Below are 13,212 nucleotides of genomic sequence, written 5' to 3'. Positions count from 1 at the left end.
GTTAAACAAACCATGGATAATCGTTGATTTTAGTAAGAGATACTATGAAGTAAATAGAATGTTTTCCTTGTGTGATCTTTCCATTGTACAAAAATCGGCGGGCACTCCGTTCACCTCAAAAGAAAATTACCTTTTTTTGCATCAAAATATTCAAAATGATTATGAAATATCTTTAGTCTTTGCAACTCTACACTATTTTGATACAAATTGTTCTTTAAAAATCGAGAGGGGGGAGCTTCTTTTCTATCTCGAAAGTGTCAAGTATTTCACTCATAAATAAAGCATAAGGATGAGTGTCAATATCCACTGAAAAGAACTAGCTACAGAACACAATGAACTTTGAATGCTGATTTGAAGGCAGTGCTCAAACTGATCTGGTCTAATGATAAACAATGACTTGTTAAAGAATATAACAATCAAGACGACAAGGCTCCTTTCTGAGGCCTTTGATTCTTATGCCTATACTAGATACATCAACATTTTTGTATCCTCTGATGCAACTACATTTTGTTTGTAGTGCTTATTAAGGTGTGTTTCCATAGTTACTTTGACTTGGATGTCTAAGAGATAAACTCATCCCAAAAATGACCAAGAATGGTAACTCTCTACACAAAAAAAAGGGGAATCAAACGATTAGAAGTAAATAGTCCCTTTCTTTCTTTATCAACTTTTATGTATAAAAAGTTTATTAAAACCAGCTTTTCCTAAGGTTACGGAATTCACTAAAGTCTCATCTGAGACATACATCCTTTCAAGTCGAATGCACGGTTTAATCCTTAACAGCCGACTTTTTGATCCCTCTTTTCAGCATCTTGAACGTCGCCAAAAATTCATGAAGTTGCTTAGTATGACTAACTATGCCATTCGTATCTACAATAGTCCTTTGCGGGCTTCCAAAAAAAAGGATGAATCCTCTATACGCGTTTCGTTCGGACTATATCTCAGCCATAAAGGAGATTGTTCAAGAAAAAAAAAATTAAGACGACCAAAGGACAATCCAGCCAATAGCAAATGATCTCAAAGTGATGGATCATATTGACGTATCAAAGCCTATTCTTCTGAGAGACCTCCATTCAATTGGTCTCAATTACAAGAATGGGGACAGAAAAAACATTGTGCATGATGCCATCGCTAATGTAAATTTAGACATATGTATGTCAACCAAAGGCTGCTAAACATCAACGGCAACAATCAACCCAAGCAGTCTGAAGTACTCTTGGACGAATCTTACTGTCATGTAGATCATCATGCTAGAAAAACCTGGGCTGCACCTGGAGCTACGGTCTTTCAACGAGGAAGAGGTCCCATGTTGGTAACTTTTGCTGCTTTTGTGCTTTATCAAGAAAATCAGAGAACAAGGGCCAACATGATCAAAGAAAGGATCAAAGTGTGGTCTGTTAAAGGTAGTAGGGATGTACAGAGCGACTATCATGGCAACTTCTCTGCTGAAAAGTTTGAACAACTTTTCGAAAATCTCTGTTGGTCCCTGATGCTTTATGAATGGTGCTCCTTACCACAAACGCCGCAAAAACCCAGTACCGACAGCAAAGGAAGAAAATAATCTGTCATCAAACAGTGGTTGGTAAAGAACAACCACCTGGCTGAGGAAGCTGAAGAACTAAAGAAAAATGAGCTTTCAGATCTGGTCAAAACTCAGAAAATTGAATCAGCTTTTGCCACTTACAAGATTGCAAACAAGTATGGCCATATAACAATGATTACCCCACCCTATCATTGTGAGCTCCAGCTCATTGAGAAGGTGTGGGCAATGATCAAAAACCTAATTGATTTCAATCCAGACAGAAACGAGACTCCTAGTAGCCTAAAAACTAAGCTTGATGAAGGTCTCGAGAAAACACCAGAAGAACACTTTCTTTCTGCTTTGTAGAAGTCACTTGACTATTGCAGAAAGTACCACAACGACTACATAGAGCAATGTGCAAGTGGAGCTCTTCAAGAAAGGTTGAATGTGATGGAGATGACTTCTTGCTGAGTTTAAATGTTTGTAAAATAAAGGGATTTTCTCAAAAACGTAATATTCATGATGGCTAGTAATATATAGTAAAGACCTCAGAATCAAACAACATAATTATATACTATAGTACTAAATCTAGCTGGTAGTACTAATTTTATTGAAATCCATTGAGTATAGCGCGATAAAATCCAAAAAATGAAGCAGAGTAAACATAAATGTTAGCAAAACACTGTTTGAAGGTATTTGGAGTGATTTATGTATATATAAGCATATTTTATACTCCTTTTGCGTGGTTATGCCATGCTATGTATATGTTTATTTTTTAACAATGACAATCTGATTATTGCTTAAATCAATGTCTCTATACATTTTATATATATATATTTAAACACAATGTCCTTTAGCATCATTTTATGACATCTTTCATCTGAAAAGGATTACGACAACCTTAGTTTTTTTTTTGTTCTTTACTGTTCTATCCTTTCAAAATCTATCTGCCTATGCAAAAACAATCGTTTTGCTTGAAAAGAATACTAGAATGGTTCCATTTGGCTCTATTTGTCAAGTCAAATTTATGCCGGTCACTTTTTAATTTTGTATTTAAAGTATACGCGCAATGCTCTTGTTCTTAAACTTTAAAGCATGTCGTTTATACCTATCGAAAACTATAACGCAGATCTCTTAAAGGGATCTACTCTTCTTTTGGTATGCAATATGTAAAAAGAGTAAGCGTTATTTATCTACATGTAGCCTACTGTCTCCATTGGTAATGTGCCTCAGCTTACGTTTGACTTGCTTATCCATAGCTTGAAGTTGGAGCGTGTTGGTTATATCGATCAAGATACATTGATGCCTGTTTCAGGTGTACTTGAAAACAACAACACTGGTGTCACTGTTCCTATAGAAGGTAATGCAGCCATACGTTACTGTTCACTTATGTTCATTAGTATTCCAGTCAAACGATCAAAAATGGACTTGCATTCAACAACGTTCACCCACCATCAAGGGCAAAAGACAAGCATTTCTTGATCAAATCACAGCATTTGCTACTCAATTCTCTCAAGTGGTTATTCTGACTAGTATGGATGCTTCACGTCGTCTTGATTCACAAATCAGTGGACCTCCTTTTCGAGTCTATGGCGAAGGTGAATTGACTATTCGTGCTGTCACACTGGGTGTTCCTGTCTTGGAAAACATGGAACTTGAAGAGAGCCAAGAAGGCGAGAAGTCATTGGATTTACCAGGTGCTGGTTTAGCAAAGCAACTATATGACCAATTGTCTTCTCAAGTTCAAACTACCTTGTTTATCATGTTTGCTCTTGAAGGCGGTAAGTCATCTTATTCTCCATACAAGACTTAACTCTTTTCTTTTATAGACAATGTTCAAGACAGTATTGAATATGCTAGTTTAATCAACACACTACTTAAAATAGACCTAAGCTTAACCCGTTGGATACCTCCTAAGAGTTGGGAACTTTTATTTGGTACACCATTCAATGCAGAATTATATCAATAAAACTTAAAATGTTTCATCATCATATTCCTCAGCCAATTCTTCCCCTTCTTCACCTTCAGGAGGAACTTCAAATCCTTCTTCTGTTCTATAAAGAATAGCTTGAATTTCTCGAATACAGTTCATTTCTTCCCCTTGCTCAGCCACGTCCAATTGTTCTTGAACCAAGATCTCAATCTCCCTCAACTTGCCGAAATAAAAATCGCGTTCTTTCTCAAGTCCGTCTACAGTCACCTTGAGTTCTGTGATTTGTTTGTTCAAGTCGCCAATGACTGCTGCTGATTCTCCTGATTTATTGGATGCACGGCTTCCTGATGTGGGTGGGCGACTGGTGGGCGTACTACGGACTATAAAACACATCAGTTCATGTGTAGTACAAACACTACTTGACCTCCATTATTGGTATTATGATTGACTGCTTTACGTGCCATACCTGCAGCAGAAGATCGTGGTGCTACACTTTTTGTAGCCATACTAGTCATTCCCCCTCCACCACCTCCCCTCCTTTTCTACGCAAAGAAGCATCATAGGCACCACCAGGGAAATTTTGATCCCAGAATCGTTTCACCCACTGCAAGAATTCGAGATTATCTTGAAATTTACATTTCATGAGTTTATCAACTGGAATAATCTAGAAGAAAAGAAACTTAGCATCAACAGGCGTTGGTATTACACACACACAAACACACACACACCTTATCAATCCTATTCAAAAGCCATCAATGAGCCATAGAGGCGCGTAATTTTCATGACTTACTTGTGTTTATCAAACGTGTGTTGAAGCACTTTATAGTTTGTGACATATTCATATTCATGTTTGGTATCAAATTTGACCTTATTCATATGGATATCATCTTTTTTTTATACGTATATCATTGTCAGTTACTTTGATGTATGTCGTTTACTTACTAAAGATAGAGTCCATAATTTGACAATAAGCAGCCCCTTTATAACAAGTTGGTATATAAGAATGATACAGACACGCTTATTACCTGTTCCTGCTTGTTCAACTTTAGTGTAGTTTAGTTGTAACAAGTCATTCATCCAAGCTAATAGTTCAGTTCTTGATTCACCCATTTTTTTAAAAATAAAATAACGAGAGAAACAGAGAAAAAATAAGGTACGAGTCGATGTCATTCGCTTAAGATTTAAACTCCTTTTCGATGTTTCAAATAAATATACATACACACACATGTAGGATTATGCAGTGGGAAAAAAAAATGTATATTTTTTAAAAGAGTGATAATTTATCGCTTCTTGGGTGTACGAGGTTTAATTTCATCATCTCTGACAGCATGTAAATAAATCTTGTTGACATTGTTTGGTAATGCTTGCTTATAGCCTTTAGACCAATCATAACAGACTGAATAGGCAAAGATACTACCGTTTCTGTTGAAAGCTGTATGAGAGATTTGACCATTAGCCTTAGGGAATGGCTTCAAACGTTGCTTAGAGTCTTTATCCCAGTAACTGACAGTACCATCACCACCCGCTGTTGAGAAAGTACCATGAACAGGGTGGAAACTGATATCATTGACAGCATATACATTCTTGGCATCATCACGATGACATTTAAAAGAAAAGTTTTTACTAGTCATGTAAGTGTAAACCATAGATATCTGATTGTACTTACGGAGAATCTTTATCTTCAACATATTGAATACCCACTCTTCCTTCAATTGAACCAATAGCAAACCCTTTACTGTCAGCGAAACAAGAAACAACGCGTGTTTGCCATTTTAAAGGAGATGTTAATTGCTATATACATATATATATATATATGTGTGTGTGTGTGTGTGTGTGTCAGTTAATGGATCAAACCTATATACATTACCTTAAAGATGACAGTAGGATTACTCAAGTCAAATACACAGACATGCTTTTCTGCAGTACCAGCAACCATCAAAAGGCCATTTGAATCCATTGTATAACAACGCTCAGGAAGTTGAACTGTACCAATAGGTTGAGGTGAACGCAAATCCCAGTATTTGATTGTCTTGTCCCAACTACCAGTAGCAACCACATTGCCTTGTTCTAAAAATCGAATACATTTGATTGTATCGTCATGTTGAGCAATTTGCGTTGTTTGGCCTGTAGCAACATCGAACATTCTGCCTGCTTTATCTGCACCACCAGAAACTACTTTTGTACCATCCTAAAGATAGGTTAATATAGTGTCATTATTCATCAATACACCTTACTTTACTCCAACTGACACATAAAGCAGGAGCTTCATGTGAATATGCTGCTTTAGGCACAGTGGCACCAGAAGGTTGCACTTCATAGATGCGAATCTGTTTGAATTAATAAAGGCCATCGTCTATTTTATGACTTACTTGATTATCCCAAGAAGAAACAGCCAAAAAATCAGCTTGTGAAGAAAATTCTAAGCCAGAAGTACTATCAGAAGGTGGAGAAGCAACCTATATTTTGTTTTTAGTACATGATCAAGTATGTTACGCTTTACTTCAAAGTCTTTGGGATCCAACATGTGTACGCGTAAAGAAAATTTAAAAAAAAAAAAAAAAAAGAGAACAAATTCAAATTTTTTTTTTTCTTGCGTTGCTTACAGAACGTGTAAACTCCGTTATTGAAGGGCGCCTTTGACAATAAAAGTTAGAAACTAAGAATAATAAACGGATATTTATCCTCAAGTTTGAATAAAAAGACACCTTTCCTCTGCTCAAACATGTATAGTCAATTTGTGTTGGTGTCGAGTAAGAAAGAGCCTTAGGAAATAGTCATAAAGTCAAGTGTTTCCTTAACCTGACACAGTATTGTTTTTTGCTCAATATTCGAATAATCCCTCCTCTTCGTACTGATGACACATTCTTTCTTTGGAAGATAATTACCTTGTAGCATTCATAAGCATAAGACAAACACTTGATGAGCCTGAGCATGAAGTCCTTGCTATTTAATTCACCTAAACCCTATCTGATCTGTATGGCTCATCTAGCTCGAACTACGAAAATGAAGGCTATAAACATAGTTGCAAAGAACAAGTCTCTGTATCACTAAATGACTTGTATCAATAGTTGGGTTCTTATGTAACCATGTTCACTTGTTAAATACCATTGTGACAGGCTCTACACATTACTAATAAACCTTACGGGAAACTGCCGGGAAACAGAGACCCTGTTACCTAAACAGGCAAGCATGACATAAAAGCAGTCAAATTAAACCCTTATAAATATAGAGTCGTTTCTTCTTTTTTTCTCGTTTGATTCTATAAGTAATATGTCTTCTAACAAAGTAAATGTAGGTGTGATTGGGTTTGGTAAGTAAGCATGCATAACAACAACAACAACAACAGCAATCAACTTATTTATCTTTTATAGGTATGTCTGCCCGTACTTTTCACTGTCCTTTAATTGTATCTTCTCCTTTTATGCATTTGGCCGGTGTGGTTGAACGCAAGAGTGACAAGTCTAAAGATATGTATTCTTGGATCCAAGTCTTTAAATCAACAGATGACTTGTTTGCCCATCCTGATATTGATTTAGTGGTCATTACTACACCTAACGACTCACACTACTCTCTTGCTAAAGAAGCCATGAAGGCCGGCAAGCATGGTAAGACAATACAAAAAAAAAAAAAAAAAAAGAAAGGCATCACTCATGATTACTCTAGTGGTGGTTGAAAAGCCTTTCACGATTACTTCTCAAGAAGCCCAAGAACTAGTTCAGGTAGCCAAAGAAACCAACCGTATCTGCAGTGTCTATCAAAACCGTCGCTGGGATGGTGATTTCTTGACTGTCAAGAAACTCGTAGCAGGCGGTCAATTGGGTCGCTTGGTCGAATACGAATCTCACTTTGACCGTTTCCGTAATTTCGTCAAGCCCGGATGGAGAGAACAAAACGATCAACCTGGATCTGGCATGTTGTACGACTTGGGTGCTCATTTGATTGATCAAGCACTTCATTTGTTTGGCATGCCCAAGACAGTCTATGCCACTGTCAGTAACCAACGTCAGCTCAAGGAGTCCAATGTGGCTGATGACTTCACTATCATTCTGGGTTATGACAATGCATTCAAAGCTATTTTGCGTTCAAGTATGTTGGCTCGTCATACACCTGTTTTGCGATTCAATTTGCGTGGTATGCAAGGTTCTTTTAGAAAAGAGTATTTGGACGTTCAAGAGGATCAACTCAAGTCTGGTAAATTACCTTCTGATCCAGAGTATGGTGTTGAATCTCAGGCACGATATGGTACGATTGATACTGAAATTCAGGGTCTTCATCTTGTTGGCACAGTCGAGACAGAAAAAGGAGCTTATTTATCCTATTATAACAATGTTGCTCAGTCCATTCAGAAATCAGATCCTGGTCATTTAGAAGTCACACCTCAAGATGGCTATAACTGTATTCGTCTGATTGAACTTGCTCAACAGAGTAGCGATGAAGGCAGAGTGGTCCAAGTTGAATAAATTAGTTTATTGTCAGAACGGTGCGTGACTAACTGAGCATGAAAATAAGCGGACCTTTTTCTTGATGATATCGAAACGAAGGGATTGAAACCATCGTTTATGTTTAGGTTGGATGGCTATCGATAGTTGTGATTCAACGTATAAGCGAGTATTGTGTTTTCGTGCATCTTTTTGAGGTGGAAACTAAGTAGACATAAGTTTTTTATTTTTATGTTTGTCCTTACATGTTTTGTATGAAGAGCTAAGTTTTCTTCTGTCAAGGGATCCATAAAATCTCTATAAGTATATATATATATATATAAAAGAAAAAGAGAGAAAAGGAAAGAAATAGAAGGCATTTAAATGCATACAAACCACATGATAAAGATGTCAACCAAAACTAGCCTGTTCCTGCATTTATACATCAGTTCAGCGGATATTCAATAAACTTACTTAATTCTTTCCATATGGTTAAAAGCAGTCTGTACTCCTCCTCCTCCTCCTCCTCCTCCTCCTTAGTTGAACTATCAATGTTTACATATATATAAAGAGACTGTTTATTTGTATGTTTATCTTGAAGCTTCAAGTTTCTCAAAATGCTTTTTAGCAGAGGCAATATTAAGCAAAGTAGCTGCTGATTCTATATAACAATAAGCATCTGTATTTTTTTATAGGATATAACTTACGAATAGTTGGATCTGACATAACAATCATAGCATATGTATTGTTTGTCAAGACATCAATAAAAGCAGTAAAACTACTGCCTCTTATCTCCATACTTTTAAATCTTGTTTGTGAACGACTAGAGAGATACGCACTAAGTCGAGTGTGTTTTTTTTGTCTATTTTACCTGCATCCTAAATTGAATTGCTTGATAATATTACTGATCTTTTCAAATCGATGATGGTCTTGATGTGGTATGGTGGCAGCAGTGGCAATCACCAAAAAAGTCGTTCTTTCAAACAAAACAACTTCGTCTGCATCACAAATACGACAAAAGTGATCTAAATGCGATTCCAACACTCGAATATTAGGAATCAGACAATGCACAATTTTAGACCAAGCCTATCTTATGTTAATACAAAAACTAGAGTGATTCCTTACTTACGGCGTATAACGTTTCATCCCAAATACTTGTTCGAAAGGCTTGAATGGTCAATGGCTCAGATCGTTTTTGTAATTCAGTCACTCTTTGTTCGAAAATCTAATTCATCTTTAAACATCATCCAAATGTCTTTTTTGCTTACCTGATCTCGTTGATGTTCAGGTACTAAATCCATTTTGTGAATCAAACAAAAGATACGAGCCTCTTTGGAATTAGCAAGGATGGCTTCTAAACAAGACTGATAATAATGAAGGTCTTTTTCCCAATCTCTACTTTCTACATCAAACACATAAATAAGAACTTCGACATTCTTGAATATTCTATCTCGTTGAGAAGCAAAATAGTTTTCCATAAAGGCTTCTTGACTAGAATAAAGTCAGTTTAATCATCACTATACTTTGATTTACCCTCCACAATCCCATAAGTTTAATACGAGATTACCAAGAAACTTAACATTCGAATGTTCTACATCGACTATAATATAAAAATAAGTTCCTTTGTTTCTTTCTGTTTTGTGCGTGTATTTTACTGGTAGCGCCAAGTCTTCTGGTGTCTCGAGCAATATAGTTGCTAAAGATAATAGAACGCATCGAGGTCTTTCCTGACCCACTTTTACCCATAAGTAACACCTATATATAGTGTAAGTAGAGCCTATAAAGACTTGCATTACCTTTTCTTTCTTCTTCATTCTGTATGAATACTAATATGAATGAAAAACTCCAAAAAAGAAAAGAAAAAAGGCATGTCGACTGCTGAGCTCGGAGAATGAAAAAGACACCCTTTTTTTTTCATCAATGCATGCATAATTAGGCACGATAGCTTATCATCAATACGATGTTTATCGCTTTCAACATGATAAACGAACTATTGTTCATGTACACAAGTGATGCTTTTCTGCCTTTTTTTTTTGTATATATACATGTATGCCTATACGCAACACTGGCACCTGAGCATGGATTCAAAGGGCGACGTGACGTATGGCATTAAAGTTTCGTAATTTAAAAAAAGGACTTCTCTACTATCATTCTCATCATGGAAGAAGCCATTAACCAACTTCAAGATTTGGTTTGTACAAAGCCATGTTGAATCGCTTTATTTATTTATCCTCTATCTGTAGGGTGTCACAAGAGGACAAGCCAAAAGAGCACTTGCTGTAAGTAACTGAAACAACTGAGTTCATGTTGACCCAGATAGAGGTACAATAATGATGTTGCTTTGGCAGCTGATTACATTTTCTCGGGTGCTGATCTAAGTGATGAAGAGCAAGATACTCCACAGGCAAGAATAGTATTGATATTATTAAAATACTTATCGAGTGATAGAACACTATGGAAAGTGATGAACAATTAGCGTTAAGATTAAGTCAAGAAACAGCATCGACACAACAGGGTAAGCATTCTATGAAAAATATGTTATTTATTCTATTGAAGCACCATTGACGAAGGATACTACCTATGATCGTGCTTCATGGAGTGTCGTGCCTTTTACGTCTGTGGACGAGAAGAAAGCAGATGTATCATTGACTTGGTGGACGGATCCCGAGAATCTTTCAGATCGACTTGCAAAAGATCACATGTAGGTACATCATACACAACCTGTACTTACTTTGACTAGACCTATTGGATTAAGACCACCTTTGTATAATTTTGCTTATGTACCTATTGTCCTACAAGCCTTGTTTCATATTACTGCATTCAGACATGCTGTCCTTTCATTTCGCCCATTCCCTTCCGGATGGGGAACACCTCAGTACTATTGGCGAGGATTAGGCGACCCTGTACCAATCGACATGATTCAAACAACAACAACCACACCACCACCCGTTACTGTCAAAGAAGGTTCTTTGATTCCATTGGATTCACCTGAAGCAACACCTATGGCCCAATTATCTTTAGAGGATGCACCCATCGTGAAACCAACCTATGAACCCATGTCGAGATTAATGAGATCATTTGCTGAACTTCAGAAACTATTTGGTTACATGCAACACACTAAACGTGCCTATGCCCACTCATATCACCTTGTCAAAGCATTGAATCAGAAGGAACGGTCCCCGCGTGAATGGGAATACACTGATGTCTCATTTGAAGGGTTTCTCGACATGTTGATCCAATGTCTTGTGCAAGTGGATGAGCAATCCACACAAGCAACACAGACTGATTTTGTGCCTATCTTTAGAAAGTAAGTCATTAACAAGAAACAAATGACTGACATCACTAGTTTATTTTTGCTCAAGGCTCGTATTGAATATAAACAAGAAAGTGACTATGATGATGATGAAGTGTATTATTTATCTATTCGCCTTGATCATGGCATGGACTCATTTCATGCTTGTTTGGACCCCTTGATCTATGTAGACAATGATCGATTCACTACATTTAAGCAAATTCCTCCTTTGCTTTGGGTTGTATTGGAGAACAGAACATCCCCTCACACAACAGACTTACCTTATACGATTGACACCACCATTTATATGGACAGATACATGCAAGAAGACCAAAAAAGAGCACTAGAAGGATTTAAAAAGATTGAATCCTCTCGAAAACAAATAGTGGCTCTAGAGGCACAGATTCAGGCGCTTGAAGGCAATGCAGGTCTATCTCGACTGGACATCTTGACACACACTATGACTTATTTTAAAGACCGACAAGAAATGGTAGACATTTTATCTACTGTACAACAGAGTATTCAGGCGCGCTTAACATCCTTAAAGAACAAGGTGAAAGAGATCAAACAAGATATGACGCATGCCTTTGAAGATATGAAACAACACCCCTATGACTTACGAGCCACTTTGCATCATGATGGTAAACATGGCACAGGTCATTATTGGGCCTATGTCTATGTAGAACCGAGTGAAATCAGTCTTTTGCCAGACATACCTGTGGAAGACAAGGGCGGCTGGTTTAAATTTTGTGATGCCAGTGTGGTGCCTGTATCAGATCAAGCCATGTTGGATGATCCTACACCTCCCTTCTCACTTTTATATGCTTCTCAGGCCATACCTCAATTCACGCGAGACCAATTGAGCCAATGTGTACCACAGACATTGTTTGATTTTGTCCAATTAGATCATACATTACTAGAACAAGAAATAGAGGAAGACATGAAACATTCTACCACAAGTTCCAGCCTGTATTTTGACGATACAGGCTCGGTGGGTACAGCAGTGCCTGCGGAATCACAGGTATTTACAGGCGAAAGTCTCCATCAACTCAAGACTACAGTGGAACAACGTATGGAGCAAGTAACTGAGTTGAGCGGGCATGATCCTATCTTCTTAAAAAGGTAGTTTGACAGAAAGAAACAGATTAGTTTAAAACTAAACCTTACACTAGTTTTGAAGCCTTTTTGGCTCGATCTCAAAATCAGTCTGCTTTAGAGCACTTTTATTTACTGTATTCTTCCGAAAAGGTACGCGATCAGACAAAAGCTATTCACTCATAATAATAGAATTCACTGGATGAAGAAGCTTCCCTATCAGATCCTGAGTTGGAAATTATTTGGCAAGAATACAATCGCTATTTAAATGTGGGTCAATGGATTGTACAAGCCTTGGATTATTTCGTACAAAAAGACTATAGTCGTGCAGTAGATGCTTTATTGGCAACAAAACAACAAGAAGACTTATGGAAGACACAGCTGATGCTGAATCAAGATGTGTATCAAGCATATCATGGCCTAGAAGCATTGTCATTTCAACCCTTGATTGAAAGATATGGCAAGGCTTGTGTTCAAGTAAAGTGTCAAGTATACATGTTGTTTACTGACCTTAATAACAGATCATGAATGACACTGCTTATGCAAAAGCATGTCAACCTTCTTACCGAACAAGAGGATTAGAAGATGGTATTCGATTGGCTCAGCAAGCACAAGCAATGATTGGGTCTGATCCTATAGCCAAAGAAGCCCTAAGTGAAAAATGGTTGTCATTTACAGAACGGTCTGATTTAACAGACCATGAAGCAGAACTATTAACTAAACTTATCATGACTTGGTTAGAAGGGCAAGCTACAGACAACAAGCAACAGCCAGAAGAATTTACGTATTCATCACTTGAACCACTTTGGAAAACATATCAACACTTGTGTACAGAATCAGAGTTATTATTACTACAAATAAATACAAAATAATCCGAATGTACTTTAAAGCTCTTATTGTCTTCTTTTTCTCTTTTCTTCTTTTTTTTTAAAAAAAATGTATAAAATGATCA

At 37.1% G+C, this 13,212-nt stretch overlaps 8 protein-coding genes across 8 annotated transcripts; 4 read left to right on the top strand and 4 right to left on the bottom strand.

Moving 5' to 3' along the window:
• Positions 1-1,150: 1,150 nt before the first annotated feature.
• Positions 1,151-2,032, top strand: B0P05DRAFT_637344 (uncharacterized protein; the record flags this gene model as incomplete). Its single annotated transcript, XM_051583643.1, has 2 exons — positions 1,151-1,535; positions 1,611-2,032. 2 exons carry the CDS (start codon positions 1,151-1,153, stop codon positions 1,886-1,888), a joined length of 663 nt encoding a protein of 220 aa, XP_051435018.1. The 3' UTR covers positions 1,889-2,032.
• Positions 2,033-2,521: 489 nt separating this feature from the next.
• B0P05DRAFT_541213 (PAC2 family-domain-containing protein) lies at positions 2,522-3,495 on the top strand. Its single transcript, XM_051578151.1, has 4 exons — positions 2,522-2,680; positions 2,726-2,882; positions 2,923-3,303; positions 3,352-3,495. Exons 1-4 carry the CDS (start codon positions 2,618-2,620, stop codon positions 3,489-3,491), a joined length of 741 nt encoding a protein of 246 aa, XP_051435017.1. The 5' UTR covers positions 2,522-2,617; the 3' UTR covers positions 3,492-3,495.
• B0P05DRAFT_541210 (calponin homology domain-containing protein) lies at positions 3,496-4,588 on the bottom strand. Its single transcript, XM_051578150.1, has 6 exons — positions 4,481-4,588; positions 4,398-4,433; positions 4,246-4,342; positions 4,180-4,183; positions 4,002-4,119; positions 3,496-3,975 (listed from the first exon to the last, which is right to left on the bottom strand). Exons 1-6 carry the CDS (start codon positions 4,563-4,565, stop codon positions 3,848-3,850), a joined length of 468 nt encoding a protein of 155 aa, XP_051435016.1. The 5' UTR covers positions 4,566-4,588; the 3' UTR covers positions 3,496-3,847.
• Positions 4,589-4,688: 100 nt separating this feature from the next.
• B0P05DRAFT_541202 (WD40-repeat-containing domain protein) lies at positions 4,689-6,012 on the bottom strand. The gene is made up of 6 exons (XM_051578149.1): positions 5,956-6,012; positions 5,825-5,911; positions 5,690-5,782; positions 5,323-5,643; positions 5,122-5,246; positions 4,689-5,078 (listed from the first exon to the last, which is right to left on the bottom strand). The coding sequence occupies exons 1-6, from the start codon at positions 5,977-5,979 to the stop codon at positions 4,736-4,738; spliced, it is 993 nt and encodes a 330-aa protein (XP_051435015.1). The 5' UTR covers positions 5,980-6,012; the 3' UTR covers positions 4,689-4,735.
• Positions 6,013-6,573: 561 nt separating this feature from the next.
• Positions 6,574-7,973, top strand: B0P05DRAFT_86993 (uncharacterized protein). Its single transcript, XM_051583885.1, has 2 exons — positions 6,574-7,060; positions 7,119-7,973. The coding sequence occupies exons 1-2, from the start codon at positions 6,829-6,831 to the stop codon at positions 7,913-7,915; spliced, it is 1,029 nt and encodes a 342-aa protein (XP_051435014.1). The 5' UTR covers positions 6,574-6,828; the 3' UTR covers positions 7,916-7,973.
• Positions 7,974-8,383, bottom strand: B0P05DRAFT_86828 (uncharacterized protein). The gene has a single exon (XM_051583884.1). It carries the CDS (start codon positions 8,251-8,253, stop codon positions 8,032-8,034), a length of 222 nt encoding a protein of 73 aa, XP_051435013.1. The 5' UTR covers positions 8,254-8,383; the 3' UTR covers positions 7,974-8,031.
• Positions 8,384-8,406: 23 nt separating this feature from the next.
• B0P05DRAFT_541191 (ras-related GTP-binding protein A) lies at positions 8,407-9,774 on the bottom strand. Its single transcript, XM_051578148.1, has 8 exons — positions 9,670-9,774; positions 9,529-9,628; positions 9,407-9,473; positions 9,142-9,364; positions 9,003-9,098; positions 8,745-8,959; positions 8,581-8,696; positions 8,407-8,534 (listed from the first exon to the last, which is right to left on the bottom strand). Exons 1-8 carry the CDS (start codon positions 9,685-9,687, stop codon positions 8,464-8,466), a joined length of 906 nt encoding a protein of 301 aa, XP_051435012.1. The 5' UTR covers positions 9,688-9,774; the 3' UTR covers positions 8,407-8,463.
• B0P05DRAFT_541189 (uncharacterized protein) lies at positions 9,775-13,149 on the top strand. The gene is made up of 10 exons (XM_051578147.1): positions 9,775-10,064; positions 10,117-10,152; positions 10,194-10,277; positions 10,322-10,388; positions 10,430-10,574; positions 10,614-11,180; positions 11,220-12,287; positions 12,338-12,413; positions 12,453-12,737; positions 12,782-13,149. Exons 1-10 carry the CDS (start codon positions 10,032-10,034, stop codon positions 13,130-13,132), a joined length of 2,712 nt encoding a protein of 903 aa, XP_051435011.1. The 5' UTR covers positions 9,775-10,031; the 3' UTR covers positions 13,133-13,149.
• Positions 13,150-13,212: the final 63 nt, after the last annotated feature.

The sequence above is a fragment of the Gilbertella persicaria genome, assembly GCF_025201335.1.
Source record: "Gilbertella persicaria strain CBS 190.32 chromosome Unknown B0P05scaffold_19, whole genome shotgun sequence".
NCBI lineage: Eukaryota > Fungi > Mucoromycota > Mucoromycetes > Mucorales > Choanephoraceae > Gilbertella > Gilbertella persicaria.
The sequence above is the reverse complement of the archived record's forward strand: the minus strand, read 5'-3'. Positions and strand labels throughout refer to the sequence as shown.

Excerpts from the sequence above, each read along its gene's own strand:
- B0P05DRAFT_541213 (XM_051578151.1), top strand. The coding sequence starts at position 2,618 with ATGTCGTTTATACCTATCGAAAACTATAACGCAGATCTCTTAAAGGGA. Across the intron at positions 2,681-2,725 it reads AGGGATCTACTCTTCTTTTG|CCTACTGTCTCCATTGGTAA; the intron begins GTATGCAATATG and ends ATCTACATGTAG. Across the intron at positions 2,883-2,922 it reads TGTCACTGTTCCTATAGAAG|TATTCCAGTCAAACGATCAA; the intron begins GTAATGCAGCCA and ends TATGTTCATTAG.
- B0P05DRAFT_541210 (XM_051578150.1), bottom strand. The coding sequence starts at position 4,565 with ATGGGTGAATCAAGAACTGAACTATTAGCTTGGATGAATGACTTGTTA. Across the intron at positions 4,343-4,397 it reads AATTATGGACTCTATCTTTA|ATGATATCCATATGAATAAG; the intron begins GTAAGTAAACGA and ends TATAAAAAAAAG. Across the intron at positions 3,976-4,001 it reads TGCCTATGATGCTTCTTTGC|GGGGAATGACTAGTATGGCT; the intron begins GTAGAAAAGGAG and ends GAGGTGGTGGAG.
- B0P05DRAFT_541202 (XM_051578149.1), bottom strand. The coding sequence starts at position 5,979 with ATGTTGGATCCCAAAGACTTTGAA. Across the intron at positions 5,783-5,824 it reads TTTCTTCTTGGGATAATCAA|ATTCGCATCTATGAAGTGCA; the intron begins GTAAGTCATAAA and ends TAATTCAAACAG. Across the intron at positions 5,079-5,121 it reads GTTGAAGATAAAGATTCTCC|TAAAAACTTTTCTTTTAAAT; the intron begins GTAAGTACAATC and ends TTACATGACTAG.
- B0P05DRAFT_86993 (XM_051583885.1), top strand. The coding sequence starts at position 6,829 with ATGTCTGCCCGTACTTTTCACTGTCCTTTAATTGTATCTTCTCCTTTT. Across the intron at positions 7,061-7,118 it reads CATGAAGGCCGGCAAGCATG|TGGTGGTTGAAAAGCCTTTC; the intron begins GTAAGACAATAC and ends TGATTACTCTAG.
- B0P05DRAFT_86828 (XM_051583884.1), bottom strand. The coding sequence starts at position 8,253 with ATGCCTTCTATTTCTTTCCTTTTCTCTCTTTTTCTTTTATATATATAT.
- B0P05DRAFT_541191 (XM_051578148.1), bottom strand. Across the intron at positions 8,960-9,002 it reads GGGATGAAACGTTATACGCC|GCTTGGTCTAAAATTGTGCA; the intron begins GTAAGTAAGGAA and ends AACATAAGATAG. Across the intron at positions 8,535-8,580 it reads TATGTCAGATCCAACTATTC|AATCAGCAGCTACTTTGCTT; the intron begins GTAAGTTATATC and ends ATTGTTATATAG.
- B0P05DRAFT_541189 (XM_051578147.1), top strand. The coding sequence starts at position 10,032 with ATGGAAGAAGCCATTAACCAACTTCAAGATTTG. Across the intron at positions 10,065-10,116 it reads TTAACCAACTTCAAGATTTG|GGTGTCACAAGAGGACAAGC; the intron begins GTTTGTACAAAG and ends CTCTATCTGTAG. Across the intron at positions 10,278-10,321 it reads AAGAGCAAGATACTCCACAG|AACACTATGGAAAGTGATGA; the intron begins GCAAGAATAGTA and ends ATCGAGTGATAG.